At 42.1% G+C, this 19134-nt stretch overlaps 1 protein-coding gene across 1 annotated transcript; it reads left to right on the top strand.

Moving 5' to 3' along the window:
* Positions 1-21: 21 nt before the first annotated feature.
* On the top strand, positions 22-15413 carry LOC143291225 (endoribonuclease LACTB2-like). The gene is made up of 7 exons (XM_076600994.1): positions 22-171; positions 2586-2749; positions 3874-3988; positions 5334-5436; positions 6511-6735; positions 9175-9256; positions 12216-15413. The coding sequence occupies exons 1-7, from the start codon at positions 47-49 to the stop codon at positions 12266-12268; spliced, it is 867 nt and encodes a 288-aa protein (XP_076457109.1). The 5' UTR covers positions 22-46; the 3' UTR covers positions 12269-15413.
* The last annotated feature ends 3721 nt before the right edge of the window (positions 15414-19134 follow it).

The raw sequence follows: 19134 nt of genomic DNA, 5'->3' as shown, positions 1-19134 counted from the left end.
ACATATATATATCGTCATAACGCAGCAGACAGCCACAGTAATAAACATGGCGGCTGAGGTGATACCGAAAATTGAGCAACTCTCTTCTCGTGTAATTCGCATTCTGGGCTGTAATCAGGGACCTCATAGACTACAAGGAACAAATACGTACTTGGTTGGAACTGGAAAAAGGCACTGATTTTTGTTTCCTTGTGATTTATGTTTTGTTTTGGAAGGAAATACAATATAACCTATTGTGGACATCAGATCGACCAATAAAACAGGAAATGAAAGTTGACAAATTCCAGTTTCAGAAACAAGGGAGAGGGTCAGGAAGAAGATGAGAGAATGGACAGTCAAGCTATAAAGGTCCCTGACTGGGAAAAAACAAAAAACAAAAACAAACAAACAAACAAAAACCCGAAAGGCTTATAAATGTCCCCAAAACTGAACTGCTGATATTTCATCTTTGCACACACACACACACACGTGGATAGACGTTAAAATGAAGAATACACACACACACTGTTTTGTTGTTGATTTATGTTTGGTTTTTGAAGCATTACATGGTCATTTTTAAAATGTTGCACGGGTTGTTCGCCCCCCCCCTCCCCCTCACACACACACACACCCAATCATTCTGCTGGTCATTTAATTATGATATTGTTTCAGTTCACATGGTCAGAGGTAACTATTTTTTGTTTTGTCAGAGTTGGGGTTGTTTTAAGTGTTGTGGTGTAATTATGACCCTGATGTGAATACTTTCAAATAGATTTGAAATACTTTTTGATACTTGAAAAATGTATTATATCATGACAATCTCAAGTGTTTGGCAGTCCAGCAGCCCTTCATTTCAAACATTTATCCATGACTTGAGGAACTTAATTTACTCAACAAACACTTGGTGCACATTCATAATTATTGCACCTGCCATTGATGCTTATATTTTTTGTTGTTGTTGTTGTTATTGTTTTGTTGTTGTTTTTTTCTAATTGTTGTTCTGGTCGTGTTTCACAAGAACTAGAACATATAGTTTTCAGTTTCAATTACCCAAATCAATGTGACATTCTGTGTGTCGGTCATTTAAACCTTTCCAAGCTGGAGCAACTTGGTATTGATATTAAATGTCAGAACCACTAATGATGTTAAATTATTTGGTGGATGCGAGAATTATATTCATATTCCACACCTATTTTGTTCATATCCATACATATCACAGTCAAAAGTGTCTGAACGTGAACATTATTTGATATGACTAAGTATTAAAAAAAAAAAAAAAAAGGAAAGAAAAATGTGCACACCAAATATATATGCAAATGTTTCGAGTACTTGCCACTTCTTGTTCAGAAAGTGCTTGACATTGTTTCTGCATTTCCAGCAAACACTGGCCAATGCTCTGTCTCTGGACTTTGCACTTGGGACAGTCTGTCTATTTCACTGTGTGAAATCCCTGCACCTTTTTTCCAAACAGCTCCTCCATATGCTCCCATTTTCTGTCCATTCATTCTAAATCCTTCAGCCTGCATGATTTATAATTTACTCAAATCAGTGGGCGCAATAATTGAATGGTTAAAGCATTGGACTTTCAACAGAGGGTCCCGGGTTCAAATCTCGGTGGTGCCTGGTGGGTAAAAGGTGGAGATTTTTCCAATTCAGCATATGTGCAGACCTTCTAGTGCCTGAACCCTCTACTTGTGTATACATACGCAGAAGATCAAATACGCACATTAAAGATCCTGTTATCCATGTCTGTGTTTGGTAGGTTATGGAAACAAGAACATACCCAGCATGCACATCACTGAAAACGGAGTATGGCTGCCTACATGGCGGGGTAAATAAATAAAACGGTCATACACATAAAATGTTAAATGTTACATGTTTGTCTGAATGTGTATGTGTGTGTGCTTGAAATCTGATTCAATGACATGAAATGAATGATGAGCGCCCAATGGCAACTGTCAGTCGACTACCCAGGTAGGCAGCCTGTTGTGTAAATGGCCCCGTGTTTGTAAAGCACTTAGAGCTTGGTCTCTGACCGAGGATAGGCACTATGTTAGTATCCATATCAATCCATCAATTTATAAGTTTTGTATTTCAACCCTCTTCATGTGAAGGTTTGGTGTGAAAGTCCTTTCAGTTGTTTCCACACAAGATTTAGCGCTGTATAAATACATTGACTGATATATCATTATCATTGAAATGTGAAATCTGTTGAGGAAGGTGGTAGGACAGTTAAGATGCTTATCTGCCAAGATAGTGTCCTTGAGGGTATAGGTTTTATTCCCGGTCTCACCCTTTCTTCCAAAATTGATTGGTCATGAGATGATAAACCAAGTTCCCATGTGCAGTATACACTTGGCACACTGAAAAAGAAACCAAGGCAATATAAGTGTTGTCCCCTGGCGAAATCATGTTGAAGATACCCACTCAGTTGGGAATACAAATATATATTAAATGCATGCTCTCAAGGCCTGACTAAGAGCATTGGGTCTTGCTGCTCATGAATCAGGAATCTGCCCGGCAAGAGATGGTGTAGCGTACGTGGAATTTATCCGAATGCTGTGACACCTCCTTTAGAAACTAATATTGAAATCTGTTTTTGACAGGCGGATATTGGTGGATGCTGGCGACCCTGGGGTGCCTGAGTACATTGCTCAGCTGAAGTCCACCCTGGATAAATTTTCAGTGTCACTGCAGGAGATTGTTGTCACTCACTGGCACCCAGACCATGTGGGAGGCGTGGATGATATCTGCCAAAGTGTCTCACAAAGTAATCTTTCTGTCTCTGTGTTCCCCCCGCACCCTTATCTTCCTTGCCCCCCCCCACCCCCCCCCCCCCCACATCCCCCCCCCCTACCCCCTCACCCCCCTCCTGCACTTCCCTCCTTCTCTCCCTTGCTCCATTTCTCTGTTTCAGTGTCTGTCCAATTCCAGTTTTTGTTGCTGTTGTTATTTTCTGTTGTGTGTGTTGTTGTTTCCACTTTGTTTGTTTCTCTCACTCTTCCCACCTCTCATTATCACTTTTTCAGTTCATGTACGATTCTTGGTCTGTTTGCTGCTATATTAATGTACCACCTCTTGTGAATTTTGATTGTTTTTCAAATGTTTACATTTGTCAAGTTTTTGTTACACACACACACACACACACACACACACAAATAGTTCACACTCTCTCGGTGTCCTGGACTCTGCTCCTTGCAGAAAGCACTGAGGTAAATACTGAGACTGGTAAAATATAAAAATATCAACAACAAATTTTCCCAAATTAGGCCTGAAGAAGCCGTTTATACAGCGAAAATTTGCTGCTTTTAAGTTTACAAGTTTTAAAGACATGCAAAGCCTACAGTTGTTGATATGTATGTATGTATGTATGTATGTGTATGTATGTATGTATGTATGTATATATATATATATATAGATAGATATATAGATAGATATATATATATATATATATATATATATATATTGCTCTGCTTTTTCTTCTGAATGCCTGTTTTCTGTCTTTTCTTGCTGTCTTTTTCTAACCCATTCAAGCCCTGTCCAGTCAGCATTCATTAAAGATAACCAAGAAGACAGTGTGTAACAATAACATTTCCTGTCTGTCTGTACATGTATGTGTGTCACTGTGTATGCCTGTGTCTGTGTCTGTATGTCCATTGTATTATACAGTCACAGCAGATTTCTCTGTGTAAAATTTGAGCTGCTTTCCCCATGGAGAGCATGACACTGTAGAGCAGCACTCCCTCCTTCCCCTTTTCTGCTTTTTTTTTTTCCTGTGTGTGTGAGTGTGTGTGTGTGTGTGCATGTGTGTGTTTTACAATAGTTTGCTCCTTTTGTTTGCTTTTGGGACAGAATGCGGTAAATGAAAATAATCCATGTTTCTTATGTCATCAGAACTTCCCGTGTCAAAAATGAAACGGTTGTCAGCTGAAGACCATCCGCTCAAAGAAACTGAGTACACCTTCATTCAGGATCAGCATGTCTTTCACACGGACGGAGCCACTCTCAAGTGAGTGATTTTAAAAATATTTTTATTCTGTGTGTTTTTCATGGTACAGTTCAAATGTCTTGCCTTTTTCAGGGTACAATCAAAATATCTTGCCTTTTTTCAGGGTGCATTTCAAATGTCATGCTCTTTTTCAGGGTACAGTTCAAATATCTTGCCTTTTTTCAGAGTGCATTTTAAATGTCATGCCCCTTTTCAGGGTACAATTCAAATACCTTGCCTTTTTTTTTCAGGGTGCATTTCAAATATCATGCCTTTTTTCAGGGTACAATTCAAATATCTTGCCTTTTTTTCAGGGTGCATTTCAAATGTCATGCCCTTTTTCAGGGTACAATTCAAATATCTTGCCTTTTTTTCAGGGTGCATTTCAAATATTATGCCTTTTTTTTAGAGTGCATTTCAAATGTCATGCCCTTTTTCAGGGTACAATTCAAATATCTTGCCTTTTTTTCAGGGTGTATTTCAAATATCATGCCTTTTTTCAGGGTGCATTTCAAATGTCATGCCTTTTCTCAGGGTACAGTTCAAATATCTTGCCTTTTTCAGGGTATTTTTCAAATGGCTGTTGCTTTTTTAAAGGGTACATTTCAAATGTCATGCTTTTTTTCAGGGTACATTTCAAATATCTTGCCTAATTTCAGGGTACAGTTAAAGCATCTTGCCTTTTTTTAGGGTACAGTTCAAATATCTTGCCTTTTTTTTAGGGTACTGTTGAAATATCTTGCCCTTTTTTCAGAGTATATGTCAAATGTCATGCCTTTATTCAGGGTACAGTTCAAATATCTTGTTTTCAGGGTACATTTAAAGTATCTTTCCTTTTTTCAGGGTACTGTTGAAATATCTTGCCCTTTTTTCTGGATATATGTCAAATGTCATGCCTTTTTTCAGGGTACAGTTCAAATTTCATGCCGTTTTTCAGGGTGCATTTCAAATGTCTTGCCTTTTTTCGGGATACATTTCAAGTGTCTTTGTCTTTTGTCAGGGTTCATTTCAAATGTCTCTTGCCTTTTTCAGGTTTTTTTTTCAAATGACTCTTGCCTTTTTTCAGGGTACATTTCAAATGTCGTACTTTTTTTCAGGGTACAGTTCAAATATCATGCCTTTATCAGGGTATATTTCAGATGTCTGTTGTCTTTTTCAGGGTATATTTCAAATGTCATGCCTTTTTTCAAGGTAATTTTCAAATATCTTGCTTTATTTAGTTTGCATTTCAAATATCTTGCCATTTTTCTGGGTACAGTTAAAAAGTCTCGCTTATTTTCTATTTTCAGGGTACATTTCAGAGTACAGTTCAAATATCTTGCTTTTTTTCAGGATTCATTTTAAATGTTCATTGCTGCTTTTTCAGGGCGCATTTCAACCCTGGTCATTCAGAGGACCACATAATTCTCCATCTGCTGGAAGACAACGTGTTGTTTAGTGGAGACACCATTCTGGGAGGAACAACCACTGTACGTAGCCAGCTTTGTGTCGTCTTTGGATTTCCACTGCATTGTTGTATCAAAGGGTGTGTCACTGTAGGCGAGGTGAGAGAACCAGAGAACCAACGAACAAGTTTAGCTGGGGCTTTATCGGAGTGGATGAATCAATGTTACAGTGACATTGTGAAACCAGTATTTTGTTAGAACCCTTTGTAACCACTTTGGCCATGAGATATTTTATTTTAGTCTTAGTGATTTCTTAAAATCTTTCAAATCTTATTATTCATACACTAACTTACCAACTGCCTTCTGTGAATTTGTAACTCTTTTAAACTCTGTGTGTGTGTGGGTGTGGGTGTGATTGTTTATTAGTATATGGGATTCAGTGATTCTGTGAAAAACACTCACAAACACATTCAGATATTTCACAAACTCACCAAGACTTTAAGCAGGTTCATGAAGTCTTTTGATGGTCACAGTGGTTACATGAAAATAACTAACTTTCAGAGCTTTCATGACATTACTGGCTTCACAATCTTAACTTCTGTATCTGTAACATCTCGGTGGGACCACCATGGTGGAAGGAGAGCATTGGGCCCGCCTTCCTGTGCCGTGCCCTTGACACAGTGGATATGAACTCACTGCCCAGATGGAGGAAGGTGGCAGAATGGTTAAGACACTCAGCTGCCAATATAGTGAGTTTGTGAGGGTGTGGGTTTGAATCCTGTTTTCGCCCTTTCTCCCAGTTTGACTGGAAAATCAAACTGAGAGTCTAGTCTTTCAGATGAGACGATGAACTGAGGCCTCGTTTGCAGCACGCACTTGGTGCACTGAAAAAGAACCCGTGGCAACAAAAGTGTTGTCCCTCTGGCAATATCATGTAAAGAGAATTCCACTCTGATAGGCACACAAACATTCAAGCATGCACTCAAGGCCTGACAAGCGCATTGGGTTATGCTGCTGTCAGGCATCTGCCTAGCAGATGTGGTGTAGCGTATAAGGATTTGTCTGAACGCATTGACGCCTTCTTGAGAAACTGAAACTGCCCCCAGTGGCCATATAAGGCTACGGGAGCTGTAACCCATTAACTTATGCATCATGCAGACGGTGGAAGATCTTCACAGCTACATGAAATCACTGTGCGACATCCTGGAGCTGAACCCTGCACAGATTTACCCCGGGCATGGCTACGTCATCAACAACCCCCAGGAGACGGTGCAGGGTTACATCAACCATCGCAACATGAGGGAGAAACAGATCGTGAAATGCCTGACAGACAACCAGGGGAAACCTATGGACCCCATGGACATTGTCAAAATTATCTATGTTGTGAGTAGAGCGAAGGGAGCAGTGTCAAAGTTATCTATGTTGTGAGTAGAGCGAAGGGAGCAGTGTCAAAGTTGTCTGTGTTGTGAGTAGAGCGAAGGGAGCAGTGTCAAAGTTGTCTATGCTGTGAGTAGAGCGAAGGGAGCGGTGTCGAAATTGTCTATGCTGTGAGTAGAGCAAAGGGAGCAGTGTCAAAGTTATCTATGTTGTGAGTAGAGCGAAGGGAGCAGTGTCAAAGTTATCTGTGTTGTGAGTAGAACAAAGGGAGCAGTGTCAAAGTTGTCTATGCTGTGAGTAGAGCGAAGGGAGCAGTGTCGAAGTTATCTATGTTGTGAGTAGAGCGAAGGGAGCGGTGTCGAGGTTGTCTATGCTGTGAGTAGAGCGAAGGGAGCGGTGTCGAAGTTGTCTGTGCTGTGAGTAGAGCGAAGGGAGCGGTGTCAAAGTTGTCTATGCTGTGAGTAGAGCGAAGGGACCGGTGTCGAAGTTGTCTATGCTGTGAGTAGAGCGAAGGGAGCGGTGTCGAAGTTGTCTATGCTGTGAGTAGAGCGAAGGGAGCAGTGTCAAAGTTGTCTGTGCTGTGAGTAGAGCAAAGGGAGCGGTGTCAAAGTTATCTGTGTTGTGAGTAGAGTGAAGAGAGCGGTGTCAAAGTTGTCTATGCTGTGAGTAGAGCGGAGGGAGCGGTGTCAAAGTTGTCTATGCTGTGAGTAGAGCGGAGGGAGTGGTGTCAAAGTTGTCTATGCTGTGAGTAGAGCAAAGGGAGCAGTGTCAAAGTTGTCTACGTTGTGAGTAGAGCAAAGGGAGCAGTGTCAAAGTTATCTATATTGTGAGTAGAGCGAAGGGAGCGGTGTCGAAATTGTCTATGCTGTGAGTAGAGCGAAGGGAGCAGTGTCAAAGCTGTCTATCTTGTAAGTAGAGAAAAGGGAGCAGTGTCAAAGTTGTCTACGTTGTGAGTAGAGCGAAGGGAGCAGTGTCAAAGTTATCTATGTTGTGAGTAGAGCGAAGGGAGCAGTGTCAAAGTTATCTATGTTGTGAGTAGAGCGAAGGGAGCAGTGTCAAAGTTGTCTATCTTGTGAGTAGAGCAAAGGGAGCAGTGTCAAAGTTGTCTACGTTGTGAGTAGAGTGAAGGGAGCAGTGTCAAAGTTATCTGTGTTGTGAGTAGAGCAAAGGGAGCAGTGTCAAAGTTGTCTATGCTGTGAGTAGAGCAAAGGGAGCAGTGTCAAAGTTGTCTGTGCTGTGAGTAGAGCGAAGGGAGCAGTGTCAAAGTTGTCTATGCTGTGAGTAGAGCAAAGGGAGCAGTGTCAAAGTTGTCTGTGCTGTGAGTAGAGCAAAGGGAGCAGTGTCAAAGTTGTCTACATTGTGAGTAGAGTGAAGGGAGCAGTGTCAAAGTTATCTACGTAGTGAGTAGAGTGATGGGAGCAGTGTTGTGAGTAGAGCGAAGGGAGCAGTGTCAAAGTTGTCTATGTTGTGAGTAGAGCGAAGGGAGCAGTGTCAAAGTTGTCTATGTTGTGAGTAGAGCGAAGGGAGCAGTGTCAAAGTTGTGTATGTTGTGAGTTGAGCGGAGCAGTGCTTTTTGCTTGTGTACGTGTGCTAATTTGAGTTACATTGTTGACAGGCGCAATAGCCGAGTGCTTAAAGCGTTGGACTGTCAATCTGAGGGTCCCGGGTTCGAATCACGGTGACGGTGGGTAAAGAGTGGAGATTTTTACGATCTCCCAGGTCCACATATGTGCAGACCTGCTAGTGCCTGAACCCCCTTCGTGTGTATATGCAAGCAGAAGATCAAATACGCATGTTAAAGATCCTGTAATCCATGTCAGCGTTTGGTGGGTTATGGAAACAAGAACATACCCAGCATGCACGCCCCCGAAAACGGAGTATGGCTGCCTACATGGGGGGGTAAAAACGGTCATACATGTAAAAGCCCACTCGTGTGCATACGAGTGAACGCAGAAGAAGAAGAAGAAGAGTTACATTGTTGATGTTTTTTAGTTTGAAGAAAATGTCAGTGTGTATGTGTGTGTGTGTGTAGTATGTTGATGTGTGTGTGTGTGTGTTTGTAGTGTGTTGGTTTGTGTGTGTTTATGTGTGTGCATAAACGCATGCATGCATATATGGATGTGGATGTGGGGGTGCGTGTGTAATAGCTTTGTTAGCATCAGTGTATGCGTAGTTGTAGTTGTTGTAATTTCCTTAAGCAAATTTTCACTTACATGATGATAGATGTATGTTTGGATGTACATGTTTGGTCTTGCCGCATATTGAATTTTTAGTTCTGTGGTTTGTGTGCGAGCAAGCATGCGCATACACACACACATACATGTTCACACAGGCATGTGCATGCATGCGCACACACACACACACCAGAAACACACACACACACACACACACACACACACACACACACACACACTGTCACTTACACACGTCCATTCTTGTGTCCAGGGAGTGGCAGAAAGTCTTCACATGAGTGCCGCCAACAACGTGAAGCAGCATCTTCTGAAGCTACAGCAAGAGAACATAGTCGGTGAGTGCAGTGAGGATTGTCTGAAATCTGCCTTCACTTGGCTGGTGATGTTCCTTTATTATTTTCCTCTGTGGATCTTCTACTTTCATGGGCTGTTCCTCCCACGTTCACTCGTATACCTGAGTGGACTTTTACGTGTATACCATGTAAGCAGTCATACTGTTTGGGACGGTGGGGGTAGGTGGGGCATGATGGACATGTACCTGTTTCAATAACCAACTGAACCCTAGCATAGATTATAAGATCTTCAATGTGCGTATTTGATCTTCTGCATGTGTATACACACAAAGGGGTTCAAGCACTAGCAGGTCTGACATGATTTGACCTGAAAGATTGGGAAAATTATCCACCCTTTATCCACCAGGCACTATGACGGAGAACTATAAAACAAATTCTTAACTCATAGGAGACAGGCACAAAGTCACCTTCTTTGGAAGTTTTGATTTCCAACACTTTCAGTTACTGGAATCAGAACTTCCAGAACAGAAATGGAGTGAAAGTGATTTTATACCCTGTTTTCTAGGATTTAACAGTTTGATTTGGGTTTATTTCTTCTGCATTTGTGTTTATGGTGTGGCCATGTGGAAAAATATTTTGGAAGAGCACACACACACACACACACACACACACACACACACACACACACACACACACACACACACACAGCATCCAGGTTTCAAAACACAGTCTCAGACATACAGAGCATTGAATTATAAACATATCAAGAGGTTTCAGATCTCAGCTGGCTGCATGAGAGGTTTGGATTTTGCTTTTCGTGTTGCTGCTGTTGGCCATCTAACCAGTGAGAAGGTCTGCATATCCATAGAATATATCAGCAATCTGTTGTTAAAAGTAAGAAATCAGCTTACATAATTCTGCACAAGAATGATATTAAGTTCAGGAGATGTCAGTTACAAGAGTTTGGTTGTGGAGAGAGACAGACTTTATCCTTTTCATATAATCTGTCACAGCTAGAAAGAGAACCTGACAAGTTTCATTATTACTGGATACATTTGACAAACTGATGCTTTCTGCTGTAATAGAATACATTTGTAAAGCAGGAGAGAGTTTCTCTGTTCATCTTAACCTTGTTAACTCTCTCCAGGCGACAGAATGCATGAGCATTCCTACATAAAATGTATTTGGTTTCGGACAACGGAATGGAATAGTATTTTCAAAAAATAAAAAATCCATCACGTGCTGTACACGTGATTCTGTGATTAGCAAAGCAGAGTGCGCTATTCTGGGTCACTCCACAATCGAACGGTATGATTGGCCAGCCTGTCATGTGTGGCCCGTCTCGCACACATCGTAATAGACCAACACATAGTAAACCAGTTCTGAAAGTTTCATTTTTATACTCTGTATTTTGTAATCTTGTAATTTTTTTTTCCCAAACCCTTACAAATGGGCATGTCATGGGGAAAAGGAAGGGAGAAAACTTGTTGTCCCGAGTGAGTTAAACCCATGAACACAAAGAAGAAATCATAGACTGTAGATTAGTTGTCTCTCTCTGTCTGTCTCATTGACTCTTGTCTCTCTCTCCTTTATTTGTCTCTCTCTGTCTGTCTCATTGACTCTTGTCTCTCTCTGTCTGTCTCATTGACTCTTGTCTGTCTCTCCATTATTTGTCTCTCTCTGTCTGTCTCATTGACTCTTGTCTCTCTCTGTCTGTCTCATTGACTCTTGTCTCTCTCTGTCTGTCTCATTGACTCTTATCTGTCTCTCTCCTCACTCTCTGTCTGTCTCATTGACTCTTGTCTCTCTCTGTCTCATTGACTCTTGTCTCTCTCTCTCTCTCCATTATTTGTCTCTCTCTGTCTGTCTCATTGACTCTTGTCTCTCTCTGTCTGTCTCATTGACTCTTATCTGTCTCTCTCCATTATTTGTCTCTCTCTGTCTGTCTCATTGACTCTTGTCTCTCTCTGTCTGTCTCATTGACTCTTGTCTCTCTCTGTCTGTCTCATTGACTCTTGTCTGTCTCTCCATTATTTGTCTCTCTCTGTCTGTCTCATTGACTCTTGTCTCTGTCTGTCTCATTGATTCTTGTCTGTCTCCTCTGTCTCTCTCTGTCTGTCTCATTGACTCTTGTCTCTCTCTGTCTGTCTCATTGACTCTTATCTGTCTCTCTCCATTATTTGTCTCTCTCTGTCTGTCTCATTGACTCTTGTCTCTCTCTCCTTTTCATCATTTGTCCCTGCCCTTCCTCCTGCGTCTCTTTATTTCTGTTTCTGACGGACTTTCTGTTCTTACCGTCATTTTTCCCCTCTTTCCTACCATGTCTTCCCCCCAGTGGGGATGCCGGGGGTCCTTCAGTATAAATAGCATACCCGCCTTCTGGAAATTCTGTGCTAGAAATTTCCTCTTTTCTTTCACTGTCTTTGTTTCTGCCTTTTTTCTTTCTTCACTGTTGTCTCCTTCTTCTGCCTTCCAGTCCATTCCCCCTTTCTTTTTTCAAGCTAACTTTGTCACTTTTTTCTCTTTTCCGCAGTCTGTGGTGTACTATCTGTGCTGTTTTGCTCTGGCGATTAGGAAGTGAGGTGTAAACACTGGGATGGGCACTAGCTGCCTATGATGCAGTGTTATTTGCATATACGGCCTTTTTTATGTTTTTTTGGTTTGGTGTTGAACTTGAAGTATTGTTTTTTCCTTTTTTATGATTTTTTGTAATCTGGGGATGATAATTTAGCGGAATGGCTGGCGTCCTCAGCATGGCCTAGTCTTATTTGTCGTAAGGAGCTAAATGGTTAGGGTACTGTGTCATGAACTGTGTTTTGTGGGTTTGTATTAGTGGTTGTTGTTTTTGTTTTTTTGTAGATGTGACAGTTTTGTGTCGATGTGGTTGAGCATCTGTATGGTTTGACTGTCCTGATATGGCCCTGTGCGGTCGGCTGGACTATAAGCAACAAGAATAATGATGAGAAGAGTAATACCATGTCTCCGTCTTCTTTGTTCCCAGAGTCCCCTGACGGACACAAGTGGACGTTGGTCACGGCTAAACCATCTCTGTGATGGGGTGCAAAGCTGAACCTGAAATCACAGTTTCATCACCAGTGAAAAGAATGCTGGCCAACTCCCAGTGAAAAACATGTATCAAAGATTACCTATGCTTTAGGCAGAAAGAAAATCAGAAATCTTTCACCGTTTGTCTGTCTGTCTGCCTGTCTGTCTGTCTGGTGCTGTGAAGGCCTGTTCACACTGTCCAGGGCACTTGAATCAGTCCTCTTTCTTTCACTCAGTCTACACAGTGTTTAAATTGAGACACCCCTACTGATCAAGCGCTTGCTTTAGCACTCAGAGTCCTAAAAGAAGTCGAACATGCTCAACTTTAAAGTGATCCAGCTGAACTCACAAGTTAACATCCAGTTGAACTTCAGGAAATGGTCATAACCTTTCTTGACAAAGAAAAATTATGATGGACCCAGAAGTGTGTTCACACCTCCGTGTTTTACATATCCATCTATATAAGAGCATGTACAGGATATGTTTTGTTTGCCTGAATAGAATAAATTCTATTTGCCATGGAACCTTAAGGTTTGTAAAACATGCAGCGCACACATACAAATAAATAGTTATTGTCATGTGTTGGCACAGTATTCAGACAAGAATTTCCACACTCATTATGTTACATTACTTACCACTATTAACTGTCCTGGAACGTTACCTGTGATGTTAGATTCTTGTGTATCCTTTGAAAAATTGTTCTCTAACAGTACTGTATTTAACACAGTGATCAAGTAGACAGATTTCGTCTTCCAATATTTCACAACAGCTACATAGTTTGTCTTTTCATGGAATGTTTAAGAATCTTTCTCTTTTTTTTTTCCTTTTTTTTTTTCTTCTTTTTTTCTCAAGGCCTGACTAAGCGCATTGGGTTACGCTGCTGGTCAGGCATCTGCTTGGCAGATGTGGTGTAGCGTATATGGATTTGTCTGAACGCAGTGATGCCTCCTTGAGCTACTGAAACTGAAACTCAATATTCAGATCATGTGCACTTATCCTGAGTTTGTCTATAATATATGACTATGTATGCCCACGATCCTAAACTGATCAAACTCAGATTTCTCACTGGCCAGTGCCAACGTCCTTTTGCTTTTGACTTCAGTTGGAGCTGATGTTTCACCTGATTTACTGGTAGTGATTTTCAGCCTTCATGTGGCCTTGCATAGTTGCCTGTGGGGGAAAGGTAGCAGAATGATTAAAACGCCAATACAGTTTCTGTGAGAGCCTAGGTTTGATTCCCAGTCTTGCCCTTTCTCCCAAGGTTTTGACTGGAAAATCAAACCGAGCATCTACTCATTGTAATTGAAACCATAAACTGTGATCCTGTATGCAGCACGCAATTTATGCACTGAAAAAAAGAACCCATGGCAACAAAAGTGTTGTTTTCCGACAAGATTCTGTAGAAGAAATACACAAATATATGTGCATACACTCAAGGCTTGAATTACGCTGGGGTATGCTGCTGTGAGCCATCTGCATAGCAGATGTGGTATAGTGCATATATATGGATTTTAGGCCCAACACTCGGCTTATATCACAGATTGACGTAAGTTTACATTTGGGTCAACAGCAAAGTGAGAGCTGTATTATCAGTGGTTTCTCCAGTCAATGGGAAACCATTTACAGCTTAGTCTTTTGTGAAGGACTATGACTCTCAAACTAGGAGGCAAAATTACACTGGCTCTTAGTGCTGCAGCCTTGTGGGCTAGTTGACCATCCCAACGCCGATCCGACTGTCCTAAAACCCTCTTGGCCGAGAGAGTGGGGATGTACTTGGGCAAGACACTCTCCACTATAATCAAATTCTAGCCCAATTTGTTGGAACAGCAGTTGCCTCCTCTGCTGTTCTGATGGTCATAGTCGGACACGACTGACTATCATATATATATGGATTTGTCCGTACACCTTCATGAGAAACTGAAGCAGAGCTGATATTTGACGTGATTCACCAGTAGTGGGTCTCAGCCCTGATGTTGCCATGCACAGTTGCCTGGGCTCGCAGCCACACTGATCAGAACTGAACTTAGCCGGCCATGGAGAGCACCATGAAACCAGAGACGGGCTGTGTTGGTGGCAGTGAGATGGCGTGTTCCTGAGTTCAGGCATGGGATTCTTCAGACGATAGCCTGAAGAAACTGGATTGAAGAAAGGTTTAGAAAGTGGCAGATTGGAAAATTTTTATGTATGAGGTATTGCATCAGTTTCAGTCTGAAGCAGAAAGCCTGAATTTCATCCCTGGAGCTAAAGGGTCAAAATTGTGGAGATTGTACTTGTAGGCTTGCACACACACACACACACACACACACACACACACACACGCACACACACACACACACACGCATATATATTGTGTTAATGGTTTCTGATTATTATCATTATTATTATTGAATTGTTACTGTTAAATGTAATTGCATGTTAGTTATACATTTTACGATAGTTTTCTAGTTTACTTTTTTTATGTTTTCTTCTTCCCTGCCCCCCCCTCCTCCTCCCCCGATACCTCCCCCCCCCCCCCCACACACACACACTTTTTTTTTTCTTTTTTTTAACATCTAATATCACTGATAGTGAAAAGACGCTAAACTAAAGAACGAACATATATATACTTTTTTCCCCATCTGTTTGCCTTATTATAGATCAAGTTTCAGACAGTGATAAAAGAAGCTGGTGAGGTCTAGTGTTGTGCTGACTGGCTGGCACTGATTGACTTGTTACTTTTCCCATCATGCTTTTGATTAAATTCAAATTGTGTAGAACTCTTTATTTAGCAGGTTTGTTATCTGCAAGTGGTGTGTGGAAAGATGAAGATGAAGGAGAACAGAAGGCAGTGGATATATGTGTGTGTGAGGTCAGTGTATGATGGTTGAAATGGCTGGTATGCAGTCAGCTGGGCTATCTAGAATAAGCAACTTGATTTGAACATGATTTGTACAGTTTGTGTGTTTGTTTGAGTGTGTATATGTGTATATGTGAAGGGATGGAAATATCCTATGACCACAATAAAGCCAGGACTTGTGATAATGTTTACATTTTTTTAAGTTTTGTTTATTTTGACATGTTAAACAGAAAAAAATGAGATAATTGTTCATGAATGAATATGTCAGCATGAAAAAAAAAGAAAAGAAGGAAAATGTTGAAAATAAAGATTTCATAATCATTGACAGTGACTGAATGAGTTTTAACTGTGAATGTGTCTGTTCTGTGTTTAACAATGAAATAATGACCATTTACAAATGATTTATTCTGTGAATTATTGTGCTTACACGAAGCGATCAACGTACAAAAAGAGGATGTCTGTTCTTGAAAAGCAAGCTCCCTGCCAACTCAGGAGGGAGAGGAACATCCCACAGTCGACCATCACTTTGTCTCTGGACCTTGCACTCAGAATGAGTCAGCTCCCTCTTTGGCTTCATCGTGTCTCAGAACTCAGCTCTTTCAAGTCTGACCTTAACTCTCTCCATACGAACGGCGAAAGAGACGACGTTAACAGCGTTCCATCCCAATTACCATCATCAAAATATTGCAAGCGGAACGCTCTTATACTGAAGAGGTGAATGTTGACAAAGAATACCACAGTTCTGACGACGGAAGCTAAAGGTTGGGTCATTCAGACACCCACTGGATATCCGAGGGGTCTGTGTAGAGGAGAAGAGAGGACTGGCCGTACTGAGTGAGTTAAATCTTACATCTTCCAAAAATAGCTCTCCCATTCCCCCCCAAACCACCCCAACCCCCTTTCTTCCCTGCATCTTCCTGTCCACAGTTTATCCAGCTTTCTATTGATATGTATTTGTAGGGTTTTTTTGGTTTTTTTAATTAGAGTTATTCATGCATGTGATGGACTGGTGTGTAAGTGCTTTGATCTGTCTCTGCAGAAGATTCAGCGCTATATGAATACTAATTTATCATCACTAGGGAAAGTAGAAAATACACACATACAGTGAAGAAGACGATAGTTCTGTGATGTACACCATAGCAGGTCCAGCCTGGACAGGATGCAAATGGGGATGATAAATTCACAATGGCGTATTTCTCATAGACTTCATTCCCATGTACAGCATGCACTTGGGACACGTAGAAGAACCCATGGCAACAAAAGGGTTGTCCATTCTGTTGGAAAAAACAAACAACACACTTAGATACTAGAATCAGAACACTTGCTGACAGATTTTTTTTTTTAATGTGGGTGGCACTACACTGGTAATGCACTGTCCCCATGGAGAGCAGCTCAAATTTCAGAGAAATCTGCTGTGATAAAAAAAAAACAAAAAAACCAACAACAACAATACAGTACAATACAATCAACACTATACAATCGAAAACAATGGCTTAGTTCCCAGTTACAAGCCCATGAAGTCACCCACATTATGGTATGGGGCTGGTGAAGAGGTTCGATCTACTTCTTCTTCTGTGTTCACTCGTATGCACACGAGTGGGCCTCTACGTGTATGACCGTTTTTACCCCGCCATGTAGGCAGCCATACTCCGTTTTCGGGGGTGTGCATGCTGGGTATGTTCTTGTTTCCATAACCCACCGAACGCTGACATGGATTACAGGATCTTTAACGTGCGTATTTGATCTTCTGCTTGCATATACACACGAAGGGGGTTCAGGCACTGGCAGGTCTGCACATATGTTGACCTGGGAGATCGTAAAAATCTCCACCCTTTACCCACCAGGCGCCGTCACCGTGATTCGAACCCGGGACCCTCAGATTGACAGTCCAACGCTTTAACCACTCGGCTATTGCGCCCGTCGTTCGATCTACAAATATACAGTCTGGTGGTCATCTGCGTACAGAGTCAAGTGGTAGCAGACCGGATTCACCATAGCTCAGTCCTCTGCAGACAGCCGACACTTCCCCTTAGACAGCCAGGTGATCCTCACAGTTGGATGGACTTAAACCTCAGATCATCAGGACTTCACCCCTCCACAGACAGCCAGGACCACCCCTCTACAGACTGCCAATATTTCCACCGTCTATAGACAGACAGGATTTCACCCTACAGACAGCCATAACTTCACCCCTCAATAGACAGCCAGGACTTCACCCTCCACAGACAGCCAATATTTCCACCATCTACAGACAGCCATAACTTCACCCCTCAACAGACAGCCAGGACTTCACCCTCCACAGACAGCCAATATTTCCACCATCTACAGACAGCCAGGATTTCACCCCTCAACAGACAGCCAGGACATCACCCCTCAACAGACAGCCAGGACTTCACCCTTCTACAGACAGCCAGGACTTCACCCTTCTACAGACAGCCAATATTTCAACCATCTACAGACAGCCAGGACTTCACCCCTCTAAAAACAGCCAGGATTTAATCACTCTACAGACAGCCAATATTTCCACCATCTACAGGCAGCTAGGACTTCACCCTTCTACAGACAGCCAGGATTTAATCCCTCTACAGACAGCCAGGACTTCAAAACCACCACCATCACCCACCCCCTCTACCCATCCCCCCCTTTCCCCCGCATCTCCCTCCTCCCACAGTTAGTACCTGCACTTAACCTTTGTTCTCACGTATGAAGATAACACTGAGTTATCATGAAACATGTCAACGACTGTGAATCATTACTGCGGGTACAGCCACCGCTGACGTCACATACACAATGTGCCGATAAAAGTGGGGGGCGGGGGGGGGGGGGAGAGTCGGGGAATTCGGGGAGGTGGGGAACAGGCAAAAAAAAAAAAAAAAAAAAAAATATTGACAGCATGGAGGCCAAATTGTGGATGTGAGATAACAAGTGCTCCTATCATTTGAAAGCAAATACTTCTCTGTTTAATCGATGGGTACTGATTTGGTGAAACAATGTTGTGTGACGTGAACAAATTGCTACGAATTGCAGTGCATATGGAAATCAATACGAGAGAACAAAGTGCAGATGGCCAGTTGTGTCATCCAATATCACTCACTTCATATGACTAGTCACATGTACCATCAGGTAGTCTTACGGGCTTGATTTACAAAGTAATTCAGAAAAAACATTTTGGGGGGAACGACGCACAAACAGTAATAAGGACTCTGTCTCTCTGTCTTTCTCTATTTCTGTTTCTTTCTCTGTCTATTTCTGACGGTCTCTCTCTCTCTGTGTATCTGTTGGGTACATCGCTGTCGCCAAAATTATGGCATTATCGCGACGGGTGGGGGGAGTGCGCAGCTTGGCAGGTTCACTGGTCGTTGGACAGGGTATGAGTTTCCAAAGACCCTCTCTGTCCCCTCAGTGATGTCTTCCCATTAATTTTCTTTCGCTCTCTGCCTTGTCTTATTTTCCCTTTTACTGTTCTCTGAAGGATGGTCTTGGAGAACTCATCAGATGTCACCATGTGGCGATACCATCTCAACGTGTGTTTTTGGGGTTGTTTTTTTTCCCCCACCGTGGTCAGTAGGTTTTCATACCGACCACTGATGGTTTTCCTGACTTCCTTTATCTGTTACGTGGTCCTTGTAGGAGATTCCAAGGAGTCTCCTAAAACATCACATTTCAACACACTGGTTCCTTCTCTGGAGCTCTGCTGTGTCTCACATGCGTACAAGAAAATAGAGGTAACCACTGTATGCATGAGCTTCAGTTTTGTTTTGAGACTGAAATATTGATATTTATGGAATGTCTGCAATAGAAAGCGTGCGCTTACGGGTGCACACACACTTCATAGGTCTACACACACGCACGTGCACACACGCGCGCATTCACATGCGCGCTCACACACACACACACACACACACACACACACACACACACACGCACGCACGCACGCACGCACACACCTCCATTATGAATTATCGTAATGGTATCAGTTTCTCCACTTGAGAAGAAATACGGAGGAAGAGACAGATCGAGAGAGACAGAGACACAGAGA

This window comes from Babylonia areolata, chromosome 16 (genome assembly GCF_041734735.1).
Source record: "Babylonia areolata isolate BAREFJ2019XMU chromosome 16, ASM4173473v1, whole genome shotgun sequence".
NCBI lineage: Eukaryota > Metazoa > Mollusca > Gastropoda > Neogastropoda > Buccinidae > Babylonia > Babylonia areolata.
This window is presented reverse-complemented; position numbering and strand designations above follow the sequence as displayed.

Coding starts and splice junctions, on each gene's coding strand:
- LOC143291225 (XM_076600994.1), top strand. CDS start 47: ATGGCGGCTGAGGTGATACCGAAAATTGAGCAACTCTCTTCTCGTGTA. Junction 172..2,585: donor TTGGTTGGAACTGGAAAAAG/GCACTGATTTTT, acceptor TGTTTTTGACAG/GCGGATATTGGTGGATGCTG. Junction 3,989..5,333: donor ACGGACGGAGCCACTCTCAA/GTGAGTGATTTT, acceptor CTGCTTTTTCAG/GGCGCATTTCAACCCTGGTC.